This window comes from Manis javanica, chromosome 10 (genome assembly GCF_040802235.1).
Source record: "Manis javanica isolate MJ-LG chromosome 10, MJ_LKY, whole genome shotgun sequence".
In the NCBI taxonomy this organism is placed as follows: Eukaryota; Metazoa; Chordata; class Mammalia; order Pholidota; family Manidae; genus Manis; species Manis javanica.
The window spans coordinates 45,312,961-45,332,884 of NC_133165.1; the positions used below are offsets into that span (position 1 = coordinate 45,312,961).

General features: G+C 48.4%; 2 protein-coding genes and 1 long non-coding RNA gene across 7 annotated transcripts in view; 2 read left to right on the forward strand and 1 right to left on the reverse strand.

The window, feature by feature from the left end:
- The window catches only part of LOC118972598 (uncharacterized), a 12,395-nt gene extending 5,439 nt beyond the window's left edge, over positions 1–6,956 (reverse strand). Inside the window, exon 1 of the long non-coding RNA XR_012122229.1 lies at positions 6,832–6,956. This is a non-coding gene — a long non-coding RNA (uncharacterized lncRNA). The remainder of the gene's footprint in view (positions 1–6,831) is intronic.
- On the forward strand, positions 6,855–13,097 carry LOC108385208 (uncharacterized). Of its 4 annotated transcripts, none has more exons than XM_017642540.3 (4): positions 6,860–7,741; positions 7,973–8,086; positions 9,790–10,071; positions 10,156–13,097. In XM_017642540.3, exons 1-4 carry the CDS (start codon positions 7,537–7,539, stop codon positions 10,971–10,973), a joined length of 1,419 nt encoding a protein of 472 aa, XP_017498029.1. In that variant the 5' UTR covers positions 6,860–7,536; the 3' UTR covers positions 10,974–13,097. The 4 variants fall into 4 exon arrangements, with proteins under 4 accessions (XP_017498030.1, XP_017498029.1, XP_017498028.1 ...); XM_017642539.3 differs by having other exon boundaries at positions 6,861–7,376; positions 7,565–7,741; positions 9,790–13,097; XM_017642538.3 differs by having other exon boundaries at positions 6,861–7,741; positions 9,790–13,097.
- A 3,436-nt stretch (positions 13,098–16,533) lies between these two features.
- ZNF688 (zinc finger protein 688) lies at positions 16,534–19,480 on the forward strand. 2 transcript variants are annotated; one of them, XM_017642542.3, is made up of 3 exons: positions 16,534–17,130; positions 17,436–17,549; positions 18,316–19,480. In XM_017642542.3, the coding sequence occupies exons 1-3, from the start codon at positions 16,641–16,643 to the stop codon at positions 18,834–18,836; spliced, it is 1,125 nt and encodes a 374-aa protein (XP_017498031.1). In that variant the 5' UTR covers positions 16,534–16,640; the 3' UTR covers positions 18,837–19,480. The 2 variants fall into 2 exon arrangements, with proteins under 2 accessions (XP_017498031.1, XP_017498032.1); XM_017642543.3 differs by lacking the exon at positions 17,436–17,549 and having other exon boundaries at positions 16,540–17,130.
- The last annotated feature ends 444 nt before the right edge of the window (positions 19,481–19,924 follow it).

Below are 19,924 nucleotides of genomic sequence, written 5' to 3' on the forward strand. Positions count from 1 at the left end.
GATTGGTTCCTCTATTACATGGACAAAGAGGGCAATCGAACTCATACTGTTAATGGTTAGGCTAAGCATCACTGCGGCAGTATGGATGGGGCAGCAGGACTGGCGCCCTTGCTTCATTTTTATAAACAACTATCACCACAACTAATAGAATACATACAAGTGGCAAACACGGTTCTAGATTTACAGACACAACTAGACTCCCTTGCTGACATGGTCCTCCAAAACTGGAGGGACCTAGATTTACTAACAGCTGGAGATGGAGGAATATGCCTGTTCCTGAAAGAAGAGTGTTGCTTTTATGCCAACAAGTCAGGCATAGTCAAAGGATCAAACAACTACAAGAAAACCTTCAAAAACGCAGAGAAAACCTAACTAAAAACCCTTTCTCTGGATGGTGGCCATCTCAACTCCTACCTTGGCTCCTCCCTGTTATATCCCCACTAATCATTGTATTTATTCTTCTGTCAGCAGCTCCTTGTATTCTTAAGTTCCTACAACACCTGGCTGAACTATCTCACGTCGCGGTAAACCAAACGCTGGTACATCAGTATTTGCCCCTTCCCTCCAAGCCTCCGGTCTCTCACCAGCTCTAACCCTGCCCACACCACCCCTCCTCAGCTGGAAGTAGCCAGATCGAGTCGGCGCCCATTATAACCAAAAGGCTGGAATGTAAGGCTGGAGGCACAGGAGGGAGGAGTGAGCACGTCAGATGAGCTCAGCCCTAACCAAATAAAGGGGGGCAGCAAAGCCCCCAACCCCCGCCTAGTAAGGGAAAGAGACCAACAGATTCTGGCCTGATGACACGCCCAAATTCCTGGCTGCTGCCCCCTCCCAACCTGGAAAAGGTGCCTTAGGTAGCCAATCCTTGCGCCACTTTAAACCTATGCTCTCCCTCCCCCTAACTTCTTTAAAAACTCACTGCCTGCCCTGCTGGGCGTGACTTCTCCAGCCTGTGACTAACCAGACCAGTGAACATCGCCCAGGATTGCACCCTTTTAAACTTTTGGCTCCTTTGTAGCCTCCTCGCCTGGTTATTTCGGCCTGATTTTACCTTACAAAGAGGCCTACTGTCCTGCCCTCAGATATTTACAGAAGACACTTCTAAGCTAGGAGTGATATCTGCACCACATTGTGATGGCTCTACTACTTGGGGGCTGATGGCTCCACTAGGGCTTTTCCAGCCCCTTAGGCACTCAGAACTTTATATATTATCTATTATGCATCTCCCTCGCTACGTTGTAAGCACCACTGAGATTTGGCACCCTCAAAGCCAACTCTTTCCAGTCCCAGCATTATGTTTGGAGATATGTTAAATCCTATCAGACATGGAGAGCTGTGGGTGCTCCACCACTATACTTGAGTCAAGCCCAGAGGAGACCTGAGAATCTGGAAGGCTGTGGAGAGGAATAACATAACCTTCAAGGGGTTATGGAGACTTGGTTTAGCTCCCTGCTCCATACCCAGCTCCTAGAACTGTGTCCCGCCCAATAGGTGCTCAATAAATGTTCGAGTCTGGGTGCAAAATGCCACAGGCAGTCCTGAACAACACAGACAGCTCTGGCCCAGAGCTGAGCTGATGGCCGGCGGCTCACAGGGAGCAGGGCCGCCCTGCTATTCCTTCTCACGCGTGACCCGGAGCAGCGCCTGGCACCTGGCTGGTATTCAGTAAGGGCACATCCAGGGCTCGCAACAGCTCTAGGAAGAATGCCTGCTCACATGCTGCAGCCGGCTTCCTTCAAACGGGAGTGATATGCCCATCCCCAGTCAGAACACCAGCCCTAGGGTGCAGCAGGCAGTAGGGCATGAAGCTCAGCAGTGCCATTGTACACAAGGGCAGAGTGTTTTGGACTTGCTGCAGAGGGCACGGTATACGGACTGACTTTGTGGACTGACTCATGGCCATCTAAGCATGATGGAAGGGACATGGCCCTCGTTTTCTCTCCATTGTGACCCTTACGCTTCTGTCCAGATGCGCCTGATAGTGTGTCTGTTGTTGGGGAGGGTCTTCTCTGCAAGGGCTGAAGAGATCGTACCCTACCCAAGGAAAAAGCACCTTTTCTAGGCTCCATATTCTCCCTCGTCCGCTCTTGGCCTCTTCTTCCTTAATTGGTAGCTCCCAAACCCGCTCTCTTCTCCTGGATGTAGAAAAAGAGTAGGTGCTAAGCCTGGAAGCCAACAATCCGCAGGAAGGGGCACAGCATCCAGGATCTGGGATGGGTGAGGAAAGTGGAACTGAGCTGGAAGTTTCTTTTGGAAGCCAACCAGGGCAGGCCCTCTCTCCCACCAGCTTCCTTCCCACACCCACATCCTTTAAAGACCCCAAGTTGATGAGAATCCTCCGAACCTCTTCCACAATTCTCTTTCCCAGACCTGGAGTCTTCCTTGCATTTAAGAGTAGCTGGTCCCGCTGTTCCGATTGGGCAGAGGGGTGAGGAACATGTTGAGATGTTATTTGCCTTTTTTCTTACTACTTTTTTCTTAGATCATTGCTGTCCAATAGAGCTTTCTTCAATTATGGGAATATTCTATATCTGTGCTATCCATCATAGAAGCCACTAGCCACATGCGGCTATTTGGCACTTGAAATGTGGCACATGTGCCTGAGGAAGTGAATTTTTCATTTTAATTAACTTAAACCTACTGGATCTGCATGCTGTATTTCTGACTGGCCTTGGAGAGGGGCCAAAACTTCACTTTTACTCAGGTTTATATGCCTGTCCTTGTCTCTCAGGGCATATCCAGCTGATTTGAAATTGCCCAGAGCCCTCTCTATCAATAAAGGATTCAATGATATGAAGCCCCACCTTTCAGTTAGGATGGAGACAGGGGATTTTGTGAGCTCAAAAGGCACTGAGGTCTATTTTTTGAGAAATGTTTCTGCTGAAATGCCCACATTAAGGTCTTTAACCAGAGGTGCCAACTTACCTATGAAAAGAATTCAGCCCTTCTTTATGAGGATGCTTACAGTTTGGGAGGCCTTAAGTGAGGAGGAAGTAATGGTACTTTTCTGAAAATAAGAAATTTCTGGCACAGGCAGGGGCACCTTTGGATGGATGGTTCACACTCAGGCACTGGCCTAACAAGCACTCAGTCTTGGATGCTACTCCATCTCCATACACAACTGCCTGATTCCCATAGGATAGCTATGGTGATTTAAAGCACCCTATGATCTTTAGTTCCAAGTCTCTTGGCTCTGCAGAAAGCAGGAGTAAGTAAAACAATAGAAGGAAGAAGTGGGGGGTCAAGAAACTTAACGCAGCCTGTATGAGAGAGGCCACAAAGTAAGGTAGGCATGGTAAGACCCCCTTCAAGTAACTAAAAGCCCTAACTGCAATGGGTATGGCCAGACATTGCCTCTGGGTGCCTCAGCCAACCCACAGCTGTGCTCTCAGCCTTCAGAGGCCTTACCCACGTCTGGGCTGTCTTCTTCCTGGCCAGCCACCAGCAGGTCTACTCTACTGAGCAGCCCTTCCCTGGGAGAATATGGGCGCTGCTCTCAGTGCAAGGACCTGCTCCAGCAGCAGCTCATCCACACAGGTAACACACCCTTCCCCTTCCTCCAGTGTGGCTACTGCTTTTGAAAAAGTAGTCACGCACATAAGGGAGAAGCCCTAGAAACATCTAGACTGTGGGCAGCTCTTTGTCATCCCGTTAATGAGACACAGGCAGATCCACTCTGGTGACTGTCCCCATATTTGTGGGTCACATGGTTTCCAATTTTCCCAGAGGGTTCACCTGATCTAGCACCAGCTCCTCCATTGTGGCTGCCACTTCCACCCAAGCAGAGCCCTGTCTGCACACAGACACATATGCACAGACTCTGGGTGCCACTTTGCATACCCCTTTCTCCTGGCCAGTCACTGGCTCATGCACTTGGGTTAGCAGCCAAGTGAGTGCCTACAATGTGGCACTGCCAGGGATTCCCCTGGCTATTCACAGATTCACACACAGGTGAGAAACATTACCTCTGCCCAGAGGGTGGCATCTGCTTCTCCTGCTCCTCCCTCCTTCTCAGCCATGGGCACATCCACTCTGTGCAGAGTACCCTTTCCCTGCACCTAGCGTGGGAAAATCTTCAAGAGAAAGTGTGCTCTGAAAGCCCACCAGTGGATCCACCAGCAAGCAACAGGGAGAGGCAGAGGTGTGGGAGACCTGTGCAGTCCCCATGCCAGGCTCCTGCCTTTGGAGATTAGGACCTCCCAGTTCACATCCACTGTTTCTCAGATAAATTCCAGGAGAGTGGGTGACCAGGGTCAGGTGCTGTAAAGGAGCTTATGATGGTAGATATCCCTTCTCATCAGGTGTTGGCAATGCAGAATGAACAGAGGCAGGAGAGAAAGGAGAAAAGGGAAGATGTACAAAGTGACAAGTTCTGTAGGTGTCTTGAAGTCCCTTCACAGAGCAGGATACAGAGGTAATCAGAAATGTGCCAATGAGTTACCTCACTCAGAAAGGGACAGGTTGGAACTGTACTGTGTGAACCCATTACAAAAAGGTAAGATTCCTTTATTTCTCATCATCCTCTTTCAGGACTAACACTGCTTGCCCAAGTGTAGGTTTATGGTACAATGACATCTCAGCAAAAGTTGGGTTCCAGTCAGTCTGTAAGGTGACATCTGTGTACTATAATCAAAGGCTGCACTTTCAGGCACTTCCCCTCACTAAGGAGGAAACACGGGGAAACTAATCTCAAAGTCTTTCACCGAGTTTAGAGCTGCCAGTGCAATGCAGTGGCATTCCAGGTTCAAATCTCATCCCTGCCTTTACTAACAGGTTTCAGGCAAGCTGCTCAGCCTTTTGATAATTGGCCTCAGAAGGACTCTGGGAGGTGAGTTTCAACTGAGATCATCTATATCAATATGCCCATGGGGTGGCAACTGGTGCATAGTTGGCCTTCAACACTATTTCCCTTTACTCAGAACAGAGTGCCTTTGGTGTTTATGTGGCTTTGTGGTGTGTAGACCCTGGATCTTCTCCAGCTTTCTCTTCAGTGGGCAATTATCCTTCAGAGGAGCCAGCTTGTCCCTGTGCCCAGTGTGGATCCAGGGAATTAAGACAGAAAGGGGCAAGGGGCTCTGCTCTGAAGTCCTGGGTACTACATTCTCCAAAGTATTTCTCTGTAGTTAAGAACATTTGACTCTGCCTGATTCCAGGTCCTGCCTTAGCATCTCTATCCAAGATGACAACAAGACTAGGGCCAAAGGGGCTAAACTAAGCTGAGGCTGCACCTTCAGTCCAGCTTGCCTTCCCACTTTCTACATGTGGGAAGAGAGCCCAGCACCTCAGGATTTAATCATCTTTCTTGATCAATGCCAGCATTTTCTCCTTGTTCAGTTGACAGCACATCACTACCATTTAGGCAAAATGTCCACAGAGGAAGTCTGATTCCTGTCCAGCCTCCTCTGTTTAGTCACTTCCTTGAAATAGTTTGTTATCCATTTGCCTTTTTATTCCCTTAGCAGCCTACGTTTAAATTCTTATTTCTCCAAACTGAACTATGTGTAGGCAGAAAGAATAGGCACAAAACTATCAGTTCATCCTAGAAACTACAAGAGTAATCTTACTAAAACATTATTGGAAGCTCATTCACTTCTCTAGACTTATTTAGACTCCTCCTCTACCCCTGCAATGTATAGGTTAAAGCCCTCCAATATCTGGTGCCAACCTACCCTTTCAGTCCTACAGTTTACATTAATATATCTTAAATTATATCAGAAAGTGTTATTCCCTTCACACTCAAAATGGTCTTGGATTCCTGGCTTTGTGCCAGACATCTCGATGGCCATTGGAATTCAGCTCTTTATTCAACAGATGTATATTGAGCACCACTGCCCTCCCGAAATCCTACCCCTTCATAGACCAAACTCATTTCCTACCTGATGTCTTACTCATTCTGGCAATCTTGACATTCATCTACTCCCCCAGTACTGTAGTTTGTTCACTGTTTAGTGACTCGTTAGTCACTATCCTTAGGACAGAGTAGAACTCAATGAATGTGTACTGTAGTCTTTTTTTTCCTACATCCTCTGTTCAAAATCACATTCCTCAGAATGTCTTACTGCTTGTTACCTCGTGACATCCTTTCACATTGTTTTCCTGCAGGCTTTGGGGTAGGTTTTGCCCTTGGTAGGTGCTTTAAGGTATTGATTACTGGGTTGGAAAGACAGATATATATGTCACCAGCTGAGGTAAGAGATGTAGCAAATGGTATATTCTCCTGCCCCCAGATCCTGTAGGAGATGACACTGAGCTGGTGAAGCTCTGCACTGAAACACTTACACAAAATGGGGACAATGGAGTTGGGGCTGACTGGTTTATTCCTCAACTTTCCTATGCCTTTCAAATACACGCTGGTATCACTGTTGGTATTAGCTGTGATTTGTACACCTCACTAGACTGCAAAATCCATTCAGAGCACAGCCCATGGCTAATTTCTACAACAGCACTTTTCCTAACTGCTTAGCACTATGCTTTGCACATTGAACAAATATGTAAAAATAAAGCACAGAGAGATATGCAGAAGGTTTAATCTGAGGGGTGCTCAGGAGCTCAGGTGGACTTTAGAGTTAGCAAACAAATTAGGACAGTGCCACGGAGGGAGCCTATTCAGTGATATGAATAAAGGCCATGTCAGCCCAGGGTTTAAACCTGTGCTCCTATTAGCAGTATCCCTCTGAGAGTTTCCTCATCAGTAGAAATGGGATGATGTTCGTCACCACCTCACACAATGGTAGCAAAGAACAAGTAAGAAGAAATGTGAAATACGGTGGGCATGATGCCTGCACAGGAACGCTAACATTAATTCCCTTCCCAAAAGAGTAAGGCAGTTACCGGTTATCCAAAGCAAACGCTCCTCTGACAAAACCACGACAAGGAACCCAGGGTAAACTCGGCTCCGGTTTGGCTGGAGAAGCTCAGTCACCCAAATCCTTCGTCCCTCAGCTAGGCTACGCCAGCCTGACAACAGAGAACATTACTGATGCCCGGCCAGGTCGCCGCTTCCCGCCTCAGAACGGTCCGCAGGTCACCGAACACAAGAGTATCAGGCTTCCTGCCCTTCCTCTTGCATTGGCTTCGTTCAAACAGGCCGCTTTCTCCAGCACCCAATCAGAACGCTCGATCTTCGTCTGCCGCCCAATAAGCGCGTGCAATAATGGGGGAAAGGGGGACGTGAAGCCCAATCGAGGCGCCATCACAGTTGAGGGCAAAAAGATTAGGAAGCCGGCATGGCGCTATGGTCAATAAAATCGATAGCTGGAAGCTGCCTATGTTCCAGGCAAAGGCACTGGAGTAGCGGCGCCGCCATTTTTCCCGAAGGCATCTTCCAGTGCCTTTCACCCAAGTTCGGGCAGGAGTTTCCTGAATAACAGTGAAAGGTTTCCGTTAGCCCCTCAAGGCGGCCGAGTCCGATTCCCTTGCGGCCTCTCCAGGCACGCTGGGCCGGGGTTGGCAGGGGCTCCCGAGTTCCGGGGTCCGCCAGCGCCCAGGGACTGAGGCCGGGACCGGGAGGGTCGTGACGCCGACTTCTCTGGGCCAATGGCACCACCTTCGGCTCCGCTTTCAGTCCTAGGACCAGGAGAGGCCCGACCCGACCGCAGAAGTGGAAGGAGGCCGAGGGCGATGAAGTTCGCAGACGTGGCCGTTTACTTCAACCGGGAGGAGTGGGGGTGTCTGCGGCCCGCGCAGAGGGCTCTGTACCGGGACGTGATGCGAGAGACCTACGGCCACTTGGGCGCGCTCGGTAAGGCCGGGCTCAATTCGCTTCCGCGGGGTCTTAAGGAATGAAGGAGCTTGGGGGAGGGGAGAGGAGGGCAGGATAGGGCAGAGTCCAGGGTCCAGGGCCCAGGGTCCTGGCCTGCAACCAAGTGTGTCAGGAGAGGAGGACGGGGGCTTGGCAGGAGATGCCACTGGGTCGATATTTACCCAGCGTAAATACTACGGGCTGGGCCTCTGAGTGAATCTCCTTCCCCAGGGTGCGCAGGTCACAAACCAGCCCTCATCTCCTGGTTGGAACGAAATACGGATGATTGGGAACCGGCTGCCCTGGATCCGCAGGAGTGCCCAAGGTGGTTAACAGTCCAAAGAAGTGAGTGAAAATTGCCGAAGGATGGCTTGCAGCCTCTAATGACTCAGTTCAGGGTTTTGATGGCTAGGGGTACCTATGACCAATGCTGTAATTTACCGTGTTCATTCTTACAGCTTCCGGTCTTGTCTCTGATGGTGTATGTTGGTCCCTCACACCAAGATTCACAGGTCTATTGCATACTAATCACCTGCAGTTCTCTATTGTGTGAGTGAATCAGTGAGCTTTTACAAGGAGCTACCTTCCTGCATCCTTCCCAGGATCCCTGCCCCTAGTTTGCTTTGAATTGAGCTGTGACTGAGATACCAACCCTATACCTTTCTTGAGTTTTCTTGGTTTTGGTTGAAGGGATATTATGGGGGATGGCCACCTGGTGTGCAGGGGCCTCTTTCTGCTCTTCAGGCAGATGGCCCCTGATCAGTGCAGGAATCTGTGCACTCTCCTTAGGATCAAGCAAGGCTCTTAAGGCCATTCAGGTAGAAGGGCTCCAGATCCATCTATAAGGGCAGATGCAACTGTCTGGGCTGGAGTTTCTGTCCCAGATTCTCTAGGATCAGGGCTATCTTTCTAAGATTCAGAAATGACCATGACATTTCCTTGTTTAGAATTTTTCAGTTTTTATCAAGGCACGTTGTCAAGTGGTTGTCAGTTTAAGTTACCTGGGGAACTTGATAAAAATACATATTCCTGGACCCAGAACTCTTGATTTACTCTTATGGGTGTCTAGGAACTTACTTATTTTTTAGTAGCCCCCGTTGATTTGGACATATGTTTAGTTTTGAGAACTACTGGACAAAATACAGTTCAAGGAAGGTCCTTACAGCAGTGGTTCTCAGAGTGTGGTCCTCAGACTAGCAGTGGCATCATTTGGGAATGTATTAGGAATACAAATATTTGGGCCCCGTGCAGATCTGTTGAATCCAGAACTGGGAGTAGGACCCAGCAATTGTTTCAATAAACCCTCCAAATAATTCTGATCACAATAAAGTTTGAGAACCACTGGCTTACAGGGCCTTATGACATGGTCACTGCCAGCTCATACCTCATTTGTTTCCAATTCCTTACACTTACCTCTTCAAAAACTTTTAATTTTTAAAATCAGCTTAATCTCCAAGAAACCTTCCCCGACTTTTCTAAACTGAGTTAGGGCTCCTGTGATACCTATTTCCCATGTTTCCATAGCAGTATTGTTGTCAGGCAGTCCTGACTGGGGAGGTCTTCCTGCTAGCTAGGTAAGACCTCAACCCAGGAGAGGGTTCTTGACTCTGATTCAAAGACTTTAAGAGCAGGTCAAGCAGGTGCAAGCAAAAAGGCGTTTATCAAGGAGAAAGTACACACTCGAGGGAGTGCAGGCATGCTTGAGAGGTGAGCCGCATGATGAGGTTAGGATTGGGTGATCTTATAGCTGGAGGTAAAGCAGGGGGGATTTTCTCCAAACAGGGAGGGTTAGGGGGCTACGCCCTCTTTTTGCCCTCATATGGTCAGTCTGGGAACTGTCATCGTGCCACAGGTTGTGATTTTTTAATATGTTAAGGAGCTTTTAATGAATTTTGCCTATGTTAGTATGGCACATTTAGTTGTCAATGGCACTAACACTCCTTGAAGACAGGCTGAATCTGTCTGCCTTGTACCCTGTAATACTGTATGACACAGGCAAGAGGAGGAGCCCATATTTGTTAAATTAATTTCTCCCTGTGTCCCTATAGAAACCAGAACCAGAAAGAAGAATGGAGAGAAGGAAGTATTTCCACCTAAGGAGGCACCACGAAAGGGGAAGCGAGGACGGCGGCCCAGTAAACCACGACTGATCCCCAGGCAGACATCTGGGGGTCCCATCTGCCCCGACTGTGGTTGTACCTTCCCTGATCACCCAGCTCTAGAGAGCCACAAGTGTGCACAGAATCTAAAAAAGCCTTACCCTTGCCCAGACTGTGGGCGCCGCTTTTCCTACCCATCCCTGCTGGTCAGTCACCGGCGGGCACACTCTGGTGAGTGTCCCTATGTTTGTGACCAGTGTGGCAAACGTTTCTCCCAGCGCAAGAACCTTTCCCAGCACCAGGTTATCCACACAGGTGAGAAGCCCTACCATTGTCCAGACTGTGGCCGCTGTTTCCGGAGGAGCCGGTCCTTGGCCAATCACCGGACCACGCATACAGGCGAAAAACCTCACCAGTGCTCTAGCTGTGGACGTCGCTTCGCCTACCCCTCCCTGTTAGCCATCCACCAGCGCACACACACAGGAGAGAAGCCCTACACCTGCCTAGAATGCAGCCGCCGCTTCCGCCAGCGCACTGCCCTGGTCATCCACCAGCGCATCCACACTGGTGAGAAGCCCTACCCATGTCCAGACTGTGAGCGGCGTTTCTCCTCATCATCCCGCCTGGTCAGTCACCGGCGAGTGCACTCTGGGGAGCGTCCCTATGCCTGCGACCACTGTGAGGCCCGCTTCTCCCAGCGCAGCACACTGCTGCAGCACCAGCTTTTGCACACAGGAGAGAAGCCCTACCCCTGCCCGGACTGTGGACGTGCCTTCCGGCGGAGTGGCTCCCTAGCCATCCATCGCAGTACACACACCGAAGAGAAGCTGCATGTGTGTGATGACTGTGGCCGCCGCTTTGCCTACCCTTCACTACTGGCCAGTCACCGGCGTGTTCACTCCGGTGAGCGGCCCTATGCCTGCGACCTGTGCTCCAAGCGCTTCGCTCAGTGGAGCCACCTGGCTCAGCACCAGCTCCTGCACACTGGGGAGAAGCCCTTCCCCTGCCTTGAGTGTGGCCGTTGCTTCCGCCAGAGATGGTCTTTGGCAGTCCACAAGTGTAGCCTCAAGGCCCAAAACTGTAGCCCTAGATCTGCTATAGGGGGCGCCAGTCAGAAAGGCAATGCCCTTTAGAATGAGAAGGACTGTGGGGTCCTTTCATGGTGGGGTCCAGAGAAGAGAAGCCGCCCCAGGTCATATAGGGCAGAGTCAACTAAAACCCAGGTGTCTTGCTACCAGACCTGAACTTCAGTATAAATCCACCACACTGGCTGCCTTACTAACTGTGTCTACAATAGACAGTCCAGTTAAGAGAGGTGACATCATTTGGTTAAAGTTTTCCAAGCTACCCTATCCTAAAAGAATTTCTGTGTGAATATCAGGGCTAAAAGTTCTCCCCCTCTATTTTAGGGCCTGTCTGCTTTCCTAGTTTGTGCATACAGGGATTACCTCTCCCCTTGCATACAGTCAGGAGAATCCTATTTATAGGGGGCAGAATCTTCCCTGGCTCTGCCTCTTCCTCCATATCAAAAAGAGAACTTGGTTTAGCTCTCTTTTTACAACACTCCTGCCAAGTGGTTTTCTACCCTTGTTTTAAAACCTCCCTCAACAGGGAGCTCACTACCTCACAAGGCAGGTCATTTCATTGTGTGATAGCTCTGATTTTCAGAAGGCTGTTAAGGGCCACATTCTCTTTCCCTGTAAGCCTCGCTCACAATATGCTTAATACTTCATCTACCAGGCAGCCCTTTAGTAATCACAACTACTTTGCCCCCACAATTTCAAGTTAAATAGCAGTAATTTTGTCAATCATACCTTAAAGACAGGGTTTCAATTCCCACATGTGATCTTTCTCCAACTGGCAGTTTTACAGTGTCCCCTTAAAAGGGTCATAAAAAATAAGCCAGCCCCACTGTATACTGTACACCTTCTTGATCAGTACTTGTTCTAATAGCTCTAGATTGCAGTGGAATTGGGGGTGGTAGCACTGTACCAGAGGCTTATTGGATTGCAGACACCTAAATACCTGAGTTTTTTTTTTTTTAACCACACGCTGGGAGTCTAAATCTTCCACACCCTGTGTTTGGAAAATTGTTTCAGTTTGGGTCTAGGGCATAAGCCCAGTGAGCTTTGGGAGAATATTGATTTTAAGGAGAAAAAAGGAGCTGTGATCTAGCAGCAAGAAGCAAAACCAGGACCAGTTTGTTATACTTCATCTAGTGGATTTGGATTAGTTTCAGGTAGCCAGTGGCTGGAAAATCCTTCAGAACTGGGTCTCACTCCTCCTTGATTATCATTAGAATAAGGAGACATCAGCACAGACCCTTCCATGAGTCCTCAGTCAACATTTTTCATTAAATGAGGTGAGGCCATTCAAGGAAGTTGGAAAAGTTAGGTAATTGGATCCAAAGCAGGAGGAGTCCAATCATCAACTTGTGTTCATGCTTGCCTTGCTCACATAAGCTCCATAGGGTAATGGCAGCAATGTGTCTTAATCTTTGATATGCCTCCATGGTGCCCACTCCTGAGTAGGTGCCCAGTAAAGCTATGCCAAGTTAAATGAACAAGGCCTACCACTCTGCCTTGGGTAGCTGTACCAAATTGGAATCCAAACTTGACTTATTGTCCACCAGCTGGAGGGGGTCAGCCTTCCCCTGTCATTTCTTCCTTCAGCTCTCCTGATCTCAGCCCGAGTTGGGTAGCTGCTGGGGAACACAACATTTGTAATTACTTCTGTTCTGGAATTTAACAAGTTGCATTGTAACTATTTGTTTCTCCTCGGATGATGAGCTGCCCCAAGGCAGGGGTCAAACCAGAGTGGGTCTCATTAAAATGTCAGATGAATGAATTATGTTCCTTGTGGAATCACTGTTTAAAAATTGTAAATCTTGTTCCTTGACTGAGTAGAAATTTTGACAGTTCTGATAGAGACCTACCCTGTCTTAGCAGAGACCTATTAGAATGTCTGTGTAGCCCCATTTCAGAACTGGCTCTTTCCCTACTTTTATCACCAGGCTGACCCAACTGTTTCCTTATTTAAGAATTTTGTAACTTTCTTTGGAAGGTGGAAAAGTTTGTAAGTCACAAAACTTGGGATCCATTGGTGGTCAAGTTCTAGTATGTGGCCTGTGGAGGGCCAAGATGAGAGACTCTCATAGGTCCACTTAGGTCCCAGGGTCCATTGAGAACCAGCTGTGATCTTGGTCCTGCATTCAGTGGGAGATCCCAGTATCCTTCCAATAAATTGCCCTTTCTGCTTCAGGTAGTTTGAGTTTCTTTCACGTGCAACCAGAAAAATGAACTACTCAGCCCCAATATGGGTTAATCTACAATCTATCTTAATGCTCTTATATGAGCCATGAAGAAAAAATTTAATGCTACTGAGAGGGATCATCCATGATATCTTTCCTAATCTCTAGCCTCAGTTGAACCTTCATTATTACTGTCTTCCCAATGTCCCTAACTAGGAAATACCTTCTTCACTAAGAAGGCATAAGGTGTCAAATAGAAGCTCCCCTGAGATTCCACTCCCCACTCTGACTCTTAACTTTACCAGTGTGGCCACTAGTATTTACTTGCCTCCAGCCCACCTCAGGGGAAGTCCCTCAGATGCAATGCTTATGAACATAGCAGTGGTTAGATTCCATCTACTGCTCTCTCAAGGATTTTGCTCCATCTGTTTTTCTCTCTGCCTCTTAGTTTTATGGTTTCAGAATCTCATCTGGAACACATACATGCTAGCCTATAAATAGGCTAAAAGCTGTCTTAAAGACAAGAACTTGCCTCTGATCTCTATCCCCATCACCTATTTTCAGCTAAATTTCATGAAACAGTAACCTGCATTCACTATATCCAGTCTGTTTATTCTTGGCCTACCACAATTGTTTTATAGCCATTTTATTGAGCAATTATGATATGCCATGAACGATGTTATCTCTACATACATTGCAATCTAATTTGTACAAGAACCCCCTAAAGTAGGTATTAGGAGATGCTCTCCTCCATGAGTCATGTTCCTACACAAACTTGCTGAGTATGCCAAAAATACAAGGCTCTGCCCTTAACAAATTCTCAGACTTGAGCCAATTACATACCTACAGCCCTCTAAATGAGAGGAGGGTGGATCCCCTGATGGACAATGTTACATTGGAAAAACATACACTACAGATCTTCCTAGCTTTTTCAAAATGTACCTGCAGCCATTTACTAGGGTGTCTGGGCACAGAAGAAGATTACTGGACATTGGATCTAAACTAATTCTTGGAGATCCAAAACATTGTTCACCAGGCATAGTGGATTCATGGAGATCAGGTGTATGCAGTAAAAGTCAGCAGGCCTATGTTGCTCAAACTCTGCGCATTCCAAAGAAAGCTCATATTCAGGACTGGCACTTGGCTCACTCCTGAGAGATAAATTCTGAGCCTTTATAGTATTTTGTCTGATTAAAATACAATTTTGTATGCTGGAGGCCTGAGTCACGTCCTACCAGTCTGACCAGGTAAGTCTATCCTAATGTGATTTATGATGAATGCCTGTTTTTGCTGTGGAGGACTAGGGTCTGAGTAGCTGAGGTTAGTCGTGCACCTTCCATGCCTTTCTGACTGAACCCCAATAAAATCCCTAGACACCCAAGGCTTGGGTGATTTTCTCTGGTTGGCAACAATTTGTACATATTGTCACAAATCATTGTTGGGAGAATTAAGCCACATTCCTGTGCAGCTCCACTGGGAAGTTTGCATCTGGTTTCTCCTGATCTTTGTCCCAGGCTCCTTTTCCCTTTGCTGATTTTAATTTGTATCCTTTTGCTTTAATAAGCATAACCTTGAATATAGAGGGGAAAGAAAAGCAAGATCCTGGCCACTCTACCTAGGTCACTTCTCAGAGTTGAGTTTGCGTCAAGCAACCTTGAGGAAGAAATAATGGGGCCAAGAGCAGCTTGCTTGCTGCTTACCATAAAATAACAGGTTCTCCAACCTCATCCTTCCTCCCCTATAATGCCTAACATCCATCTATGTGCCACTGTGTGCCTAGCATCCATCTGAGCTCCTCCATGTTGTTTCTGTGGGACTTAGGAGGCAAAAGGAACCAATGCATATGTGATACTCAGGAGGGTTGTGCCATTAATAAGGTACTTTGACTCTGACATAGGAGTCTCCTGTCTTCTGCCAGCATCCATGAAACAGTAACAGACTAACATTAATTTGTAGGTAGGGTAACCTCGTATTGTACTCCTGACAGTAGGTATTATTTCCCTTTAATAGCTTTAAAATTCATATGAATTTGCATTCTATTTCATGATACAACCAAATTCAAAACAACATATAGTCAAGAGTAAGTTCTGCAAGTGTTGAGCTCTCTTACACTACCAGTGAGTATAAGTTGGTAAAACACTTTGGAAAATGGCAGTGTGATATAATGAGTTATAAGAAATACCTATTTGGTCATTCAGAAAACCAAATATGTATCTTCCAAGTATATTTGGTCTTTGTCCACAGTTTCTGAAAACACTTCAGAGCCTTAAGGATTAAATGGGTGTATAGTCATGTTAATGAAACTTTTGGATCCCACCCAAGGGCAGGGGTAGAGGGGGTGAGAGAGGGTGGGAGAAAGGGATTGTGGGGTATCATGATTGGTGCACATGGTGTATGTGGGGTCATGGGGAAGACAGTGTAGCTCAGAGAAGACAAATAGGACTCTGGCATCTTACTACACTGATGGACAATGACTGCAATGGGGTATGGGGGGACTCGATAATAAGGGTGAATGTAATAACCACATTGTTTTTCTTGTGAAACCTTCATAAGAGTATATCAACGATATCTTAATAAATAAAAAAAAAAGGAAAAAATTTTTCTTCCAGCTTACCAAATGAACAAATCCCAAACAATGAAAAAAAAAAGTGTGTGTATTGCCTGGGAAGGGTGCACAAGAAAATGTTAAGGGATGACATCAGTACCCTATTATCTTTGTTTAGGGTGATGGTTAACACTGTAATATTCACTTGTCAAAACTTGGCGAATTTGACACTGAAGAGTTGAGCATTTTACTGTATGTACAATATAATTCAAATTAAGAGTTCAAGTAGTCTCTAGGGAACAGGAGGAAATGGTGCATGGGACTGCCTCTTTTGTATTGCTTTCCAAAAACCATGTACATTAAATAACTTGGAAAAAAATTAAAATTAAAAATTTCCCCATTCCAATTGTAGCGTCACCGGGCACGTTCCTTCGCCGGAAGGTGCAGTCCAGGGACCGAGCCAGCTGCCCCGCCAGGGCAAGGTATCAGGTGGGCTCAGCGGTAAATGTGCCGACTGTAAACGTGTACCTGGTTTCTACCTCGGCTGTTCCAGGGCTTGGCAAGGCGTGTACGTCCTCCTGCAGTTGCGGGCTGGATTCCAGATCCCGCCATAGGGAAACGGAAAGAATCATCGTACACAATCCCAGGGTCCAAGGACGCGTGGCGTTCCAACAATGGCAGAGCAAGCCGACCGCTAGGGGCCATCCAACGCACCGTCAGGCCGGCGCGGCGCCGCGGCGTCCTGCCCCTGTGACCAATCAGCGGCCACTTCGCTGTGCGGGCAAGGGAGGCGCTGGAAGCTGCGGACCTTCCATATTTCTTGAAGGCAAGAAGTCCCCCTACCAATCTCTCCCATCCTTCCCCAGGCCCCCAAACATCCCTCTGCAGCGGTCATTGTATTTGAGGGCAAGTGAACGGTGAGGCCACAGAAGCCAGACAGGCGCCATGTTTGATGTGACCAAGTGCTGGCGCCCTTAAGAGTAGCCAGTGACGACTGAAGCCAGGATGTCGCCATATTTTCTGAAAACACCTTCCGGGTCCCTTAACCCGGGTGTCTTATGTCCAAGCTTCCATGAAGTGAATAAACACCGAGGGGTTTTGTTTGTTCCCATCGGAATCCCCGAATCCCCAGCAGCCAGTCCCTGCTACTCAGGTTCCCTCGACTGCCGTTGCGACGCCAAGGCTGGGCGGGGCCCCGGCCTTCAGAGCCTTTCCTGTGGACGACGAAAGCTGGGGCCGGGCGTGGGGAGGCGGTGGTCCCGGGAACAGAGGAGGCACTGCTCGGGGCTGGGAGGCGGCATGGCGCCGCCCCCAGCCCCGCTTATGGCGCTGAGACCTGGGGTGACCGAACCTGATTGCAAGAAGCCCGGGGCCGTGAGCTTCGCGGACGTTGCCGTGTACTTCTCTCTGGAGGAGTGGGGGTGTCTGCGGCCCGCGCAGAAGGCCCTATATCGGGACGTAATGCAGGAGACCTACGGCCATCTGGGCACGCTCGGTGAGGCCCCGGGTCAGAGTCCCCCCTTCTCCTCCACTGGGTTTCACAGGGGAGATGACATAAGGACTGAGGGGATTGTAAACCCTAATACTGCACTGTCCATCAACAGCACCAGCCACCTCCCATACCCAGGACTTCAGGTTAGAGAGTCCTTGTATTCCGCATCCGTTTCCTTCAGGCATGAGCGCTGCAGACCCTGTCCAGGTTAAGCATAAGTTATGAGGAGGTGCCCTTATCTGGGCAGAGGGATACCATCTTCCCAGACTACCTCACAGGTCAGCATTGTGATCCCTGTTCTCTCCCAGGATTCCCAGACCCCAAACCAGACCTCATCTCTTGGATGGAACAGGAGAGTGAGGCTTGGAGCCCTGCTGCCCAGGATCCTGAGGAGGGGGAAAGCCTGGGAGGAGCTCTGAGAGGTGAGGGGTTGTCCCAAGTCTCCCCCTACCTGGCGCTCCAGGACCTCCTATCTCACAAAGTTTTCTTTTAGATTCCTGCTTCCAGAATCCCTAAAGAATAATTAGAGGGCTAACCAATGTGGATACTAGAGAAAAGAAGGCGGACTTGATACAAAGTTTTCAGAACTTGGGACAGTAGTCATGTTGAGACCAGAGTAGGAGAATCATAAGCCCAAGTCCAAGACTCAGGTTTCTAGGTCCCTCTCATAGAGAACACCATTCATTCTTCTTTTTTCAGGGACAACTAAAACCCCCTAAGAATGGAAGTGGCTCCCAGTCCACGTTTCACATTCCTCAAGCAAGGCAAAGTGGTACAAGGGAAAATGCCCAGTAATCAACAACTTGCTCTGCCCTCACCATGCCCTACCCTCTAGAGTGATCTTGAGCAAATGTGTTTCCTCATCTGTAAAAGTCTTACCCTACAAAAAAAATCAAGAAAACAATAATAATAGAGATTGCTTATTGAGCATTTACTAAGTGCTTATCATGCTTCTACTGGCTTAATCCTCACAACAACCCTGTGAAGTAAGGAAACCATTGATTCCCATTTGACACATGAGGAACCATAGCCCAGATGTCACTCTTAAGAGATAAAAACCCAGTTTACTGTCCTTCAGAGCCTATGTGTTATTAACTGTCCTTCAAAGCCAGTACTTTTCTAGTTAAGTAAAAGCACTGAGACAATCTAAGCAATGTCTTTTAAAACGCAGCTTAATTTATTTCCCAGGAAATGCCTCAAACAAGAAGGAAGAGGAACCCCAGCAAGGGCCAGGACTCAAGGGACCCAGAAAGACTCCTGGAAAGGAGCAGCCTGAAGAGCTGGTTAAACACAACCCTAACTCGGCCATCAGCAAGGCCTCAGCAAGAACACAGCTACCCACAAAAGCTGCCTGGAACCAGAGCACAGGTGCGCAGCCCCTGGCCCTGGTGCCCAGCGCAGATGTTCAGGCCAGCCAGCGGCGCCACGTGTGTGCAGACTGTGGGCGCCGCTTCACCTACCCCTCACTGCTGGTCAGCCACCGGCGCATGCACTCGGGGGAGCGGCCCTTCCCCTGCCCCGAGTGTGGCATGCGCTTCAAGAGGAAGTTCGCTGTGGAAGCACACCAGTGGATCCACCGCTCCTGCTCTGGGGGGCGGCGGGGCCGGAGGCCTGGGATCCGGGCAGTGCCTCGGGCACCAGTCCGGGGTGACCGGGACCCGCCTGTGCTGTTCCGGCACTACCCAGACATCTTTGAGGAGTGTGGGTGAGTGGCTCCTGAAGGCTGGGGTTGAGCCTGACCTTGTTGCTAAGGACTGCCTGGACCCTGAGGGAGACTTCTGAGTCAGGGACCTGGGAACTGAAATACTTCCCTTGGGCTTCCCTCAGGGATCCCTTAAGTTTCCAAACTTGTAAAAAGAAAAGTGCCTGCAAAGATTCAAGTAGATTAAACTTGACACCCCTTACCCCAGTCTTTCTTAAAAAATGAAGAGATGTTGGACTTTTCTCAAAGTGTTGTCTCACTAGCAGGTGCAAGCAAGACCTGTCCATCGTCTCAAAAAACATCCCCTTACTGCTTATCTACATCAGAGGCAAATGCTGAAAGATTATAGCCTAGGGAGGGAAGGGACCCCAGATGGAGGGCATGGTCAAGACTTGGCTAACTGAGGGCAGCAGGGAGCCCAGGAAGTGAAGTGGGTGGAAAGTACAGAAGGAGCTGTACAGATCTAGTCTCCACAAATTGTCCCAAGACACAGCTGGTGAGTCACACACTCTCCCTGAGCCTCAGCTCCCTCATCTGTGAAATCAGGATCAGTAATTGCTACCTCAGAGGGTTACTGTGAAGACTAAAATTTTAACAAGATAATATGTATGACGTAGTAAATGTGCAATAAACATCTGTTGGAAGAGTGAATTATTGTCAACGTTCTAAACTGTGGGAAGTGCAAAGAAGCCTGCTAAGAAGCCAGGGCATGACTATCAATAGCCATGTTTTTCAGGTGAGCAAACTGAGGTACAGAGTGATTTTCTCCAAGTTTCACTGCTGTAAGACAGCAAAGCTGGAGACTGACACTGTGCCCAGATATATCCACCACTTTCTATGAGCTGTCAGATCTGGGCAGAATGGGTTGGGCTCAGGCTCGGGCTTGGAGATAACTGGGAACTGGGCAGGGACCCAGCCCTGCTGGTCTCAGGGAGTCTCAGCAGGAAATGGAGAGCCCCAGCAAGGCCAGTGACCTTGCATTAGAAAATGCAGTCACCATGCAGTGACTGTGTATTGAGTGCCTTCTGTTGGAGAGACTGCCCAATGATAAGGGAATTCCAGGATGAGGAAGGCTGATCCCAATTCATTCATTCA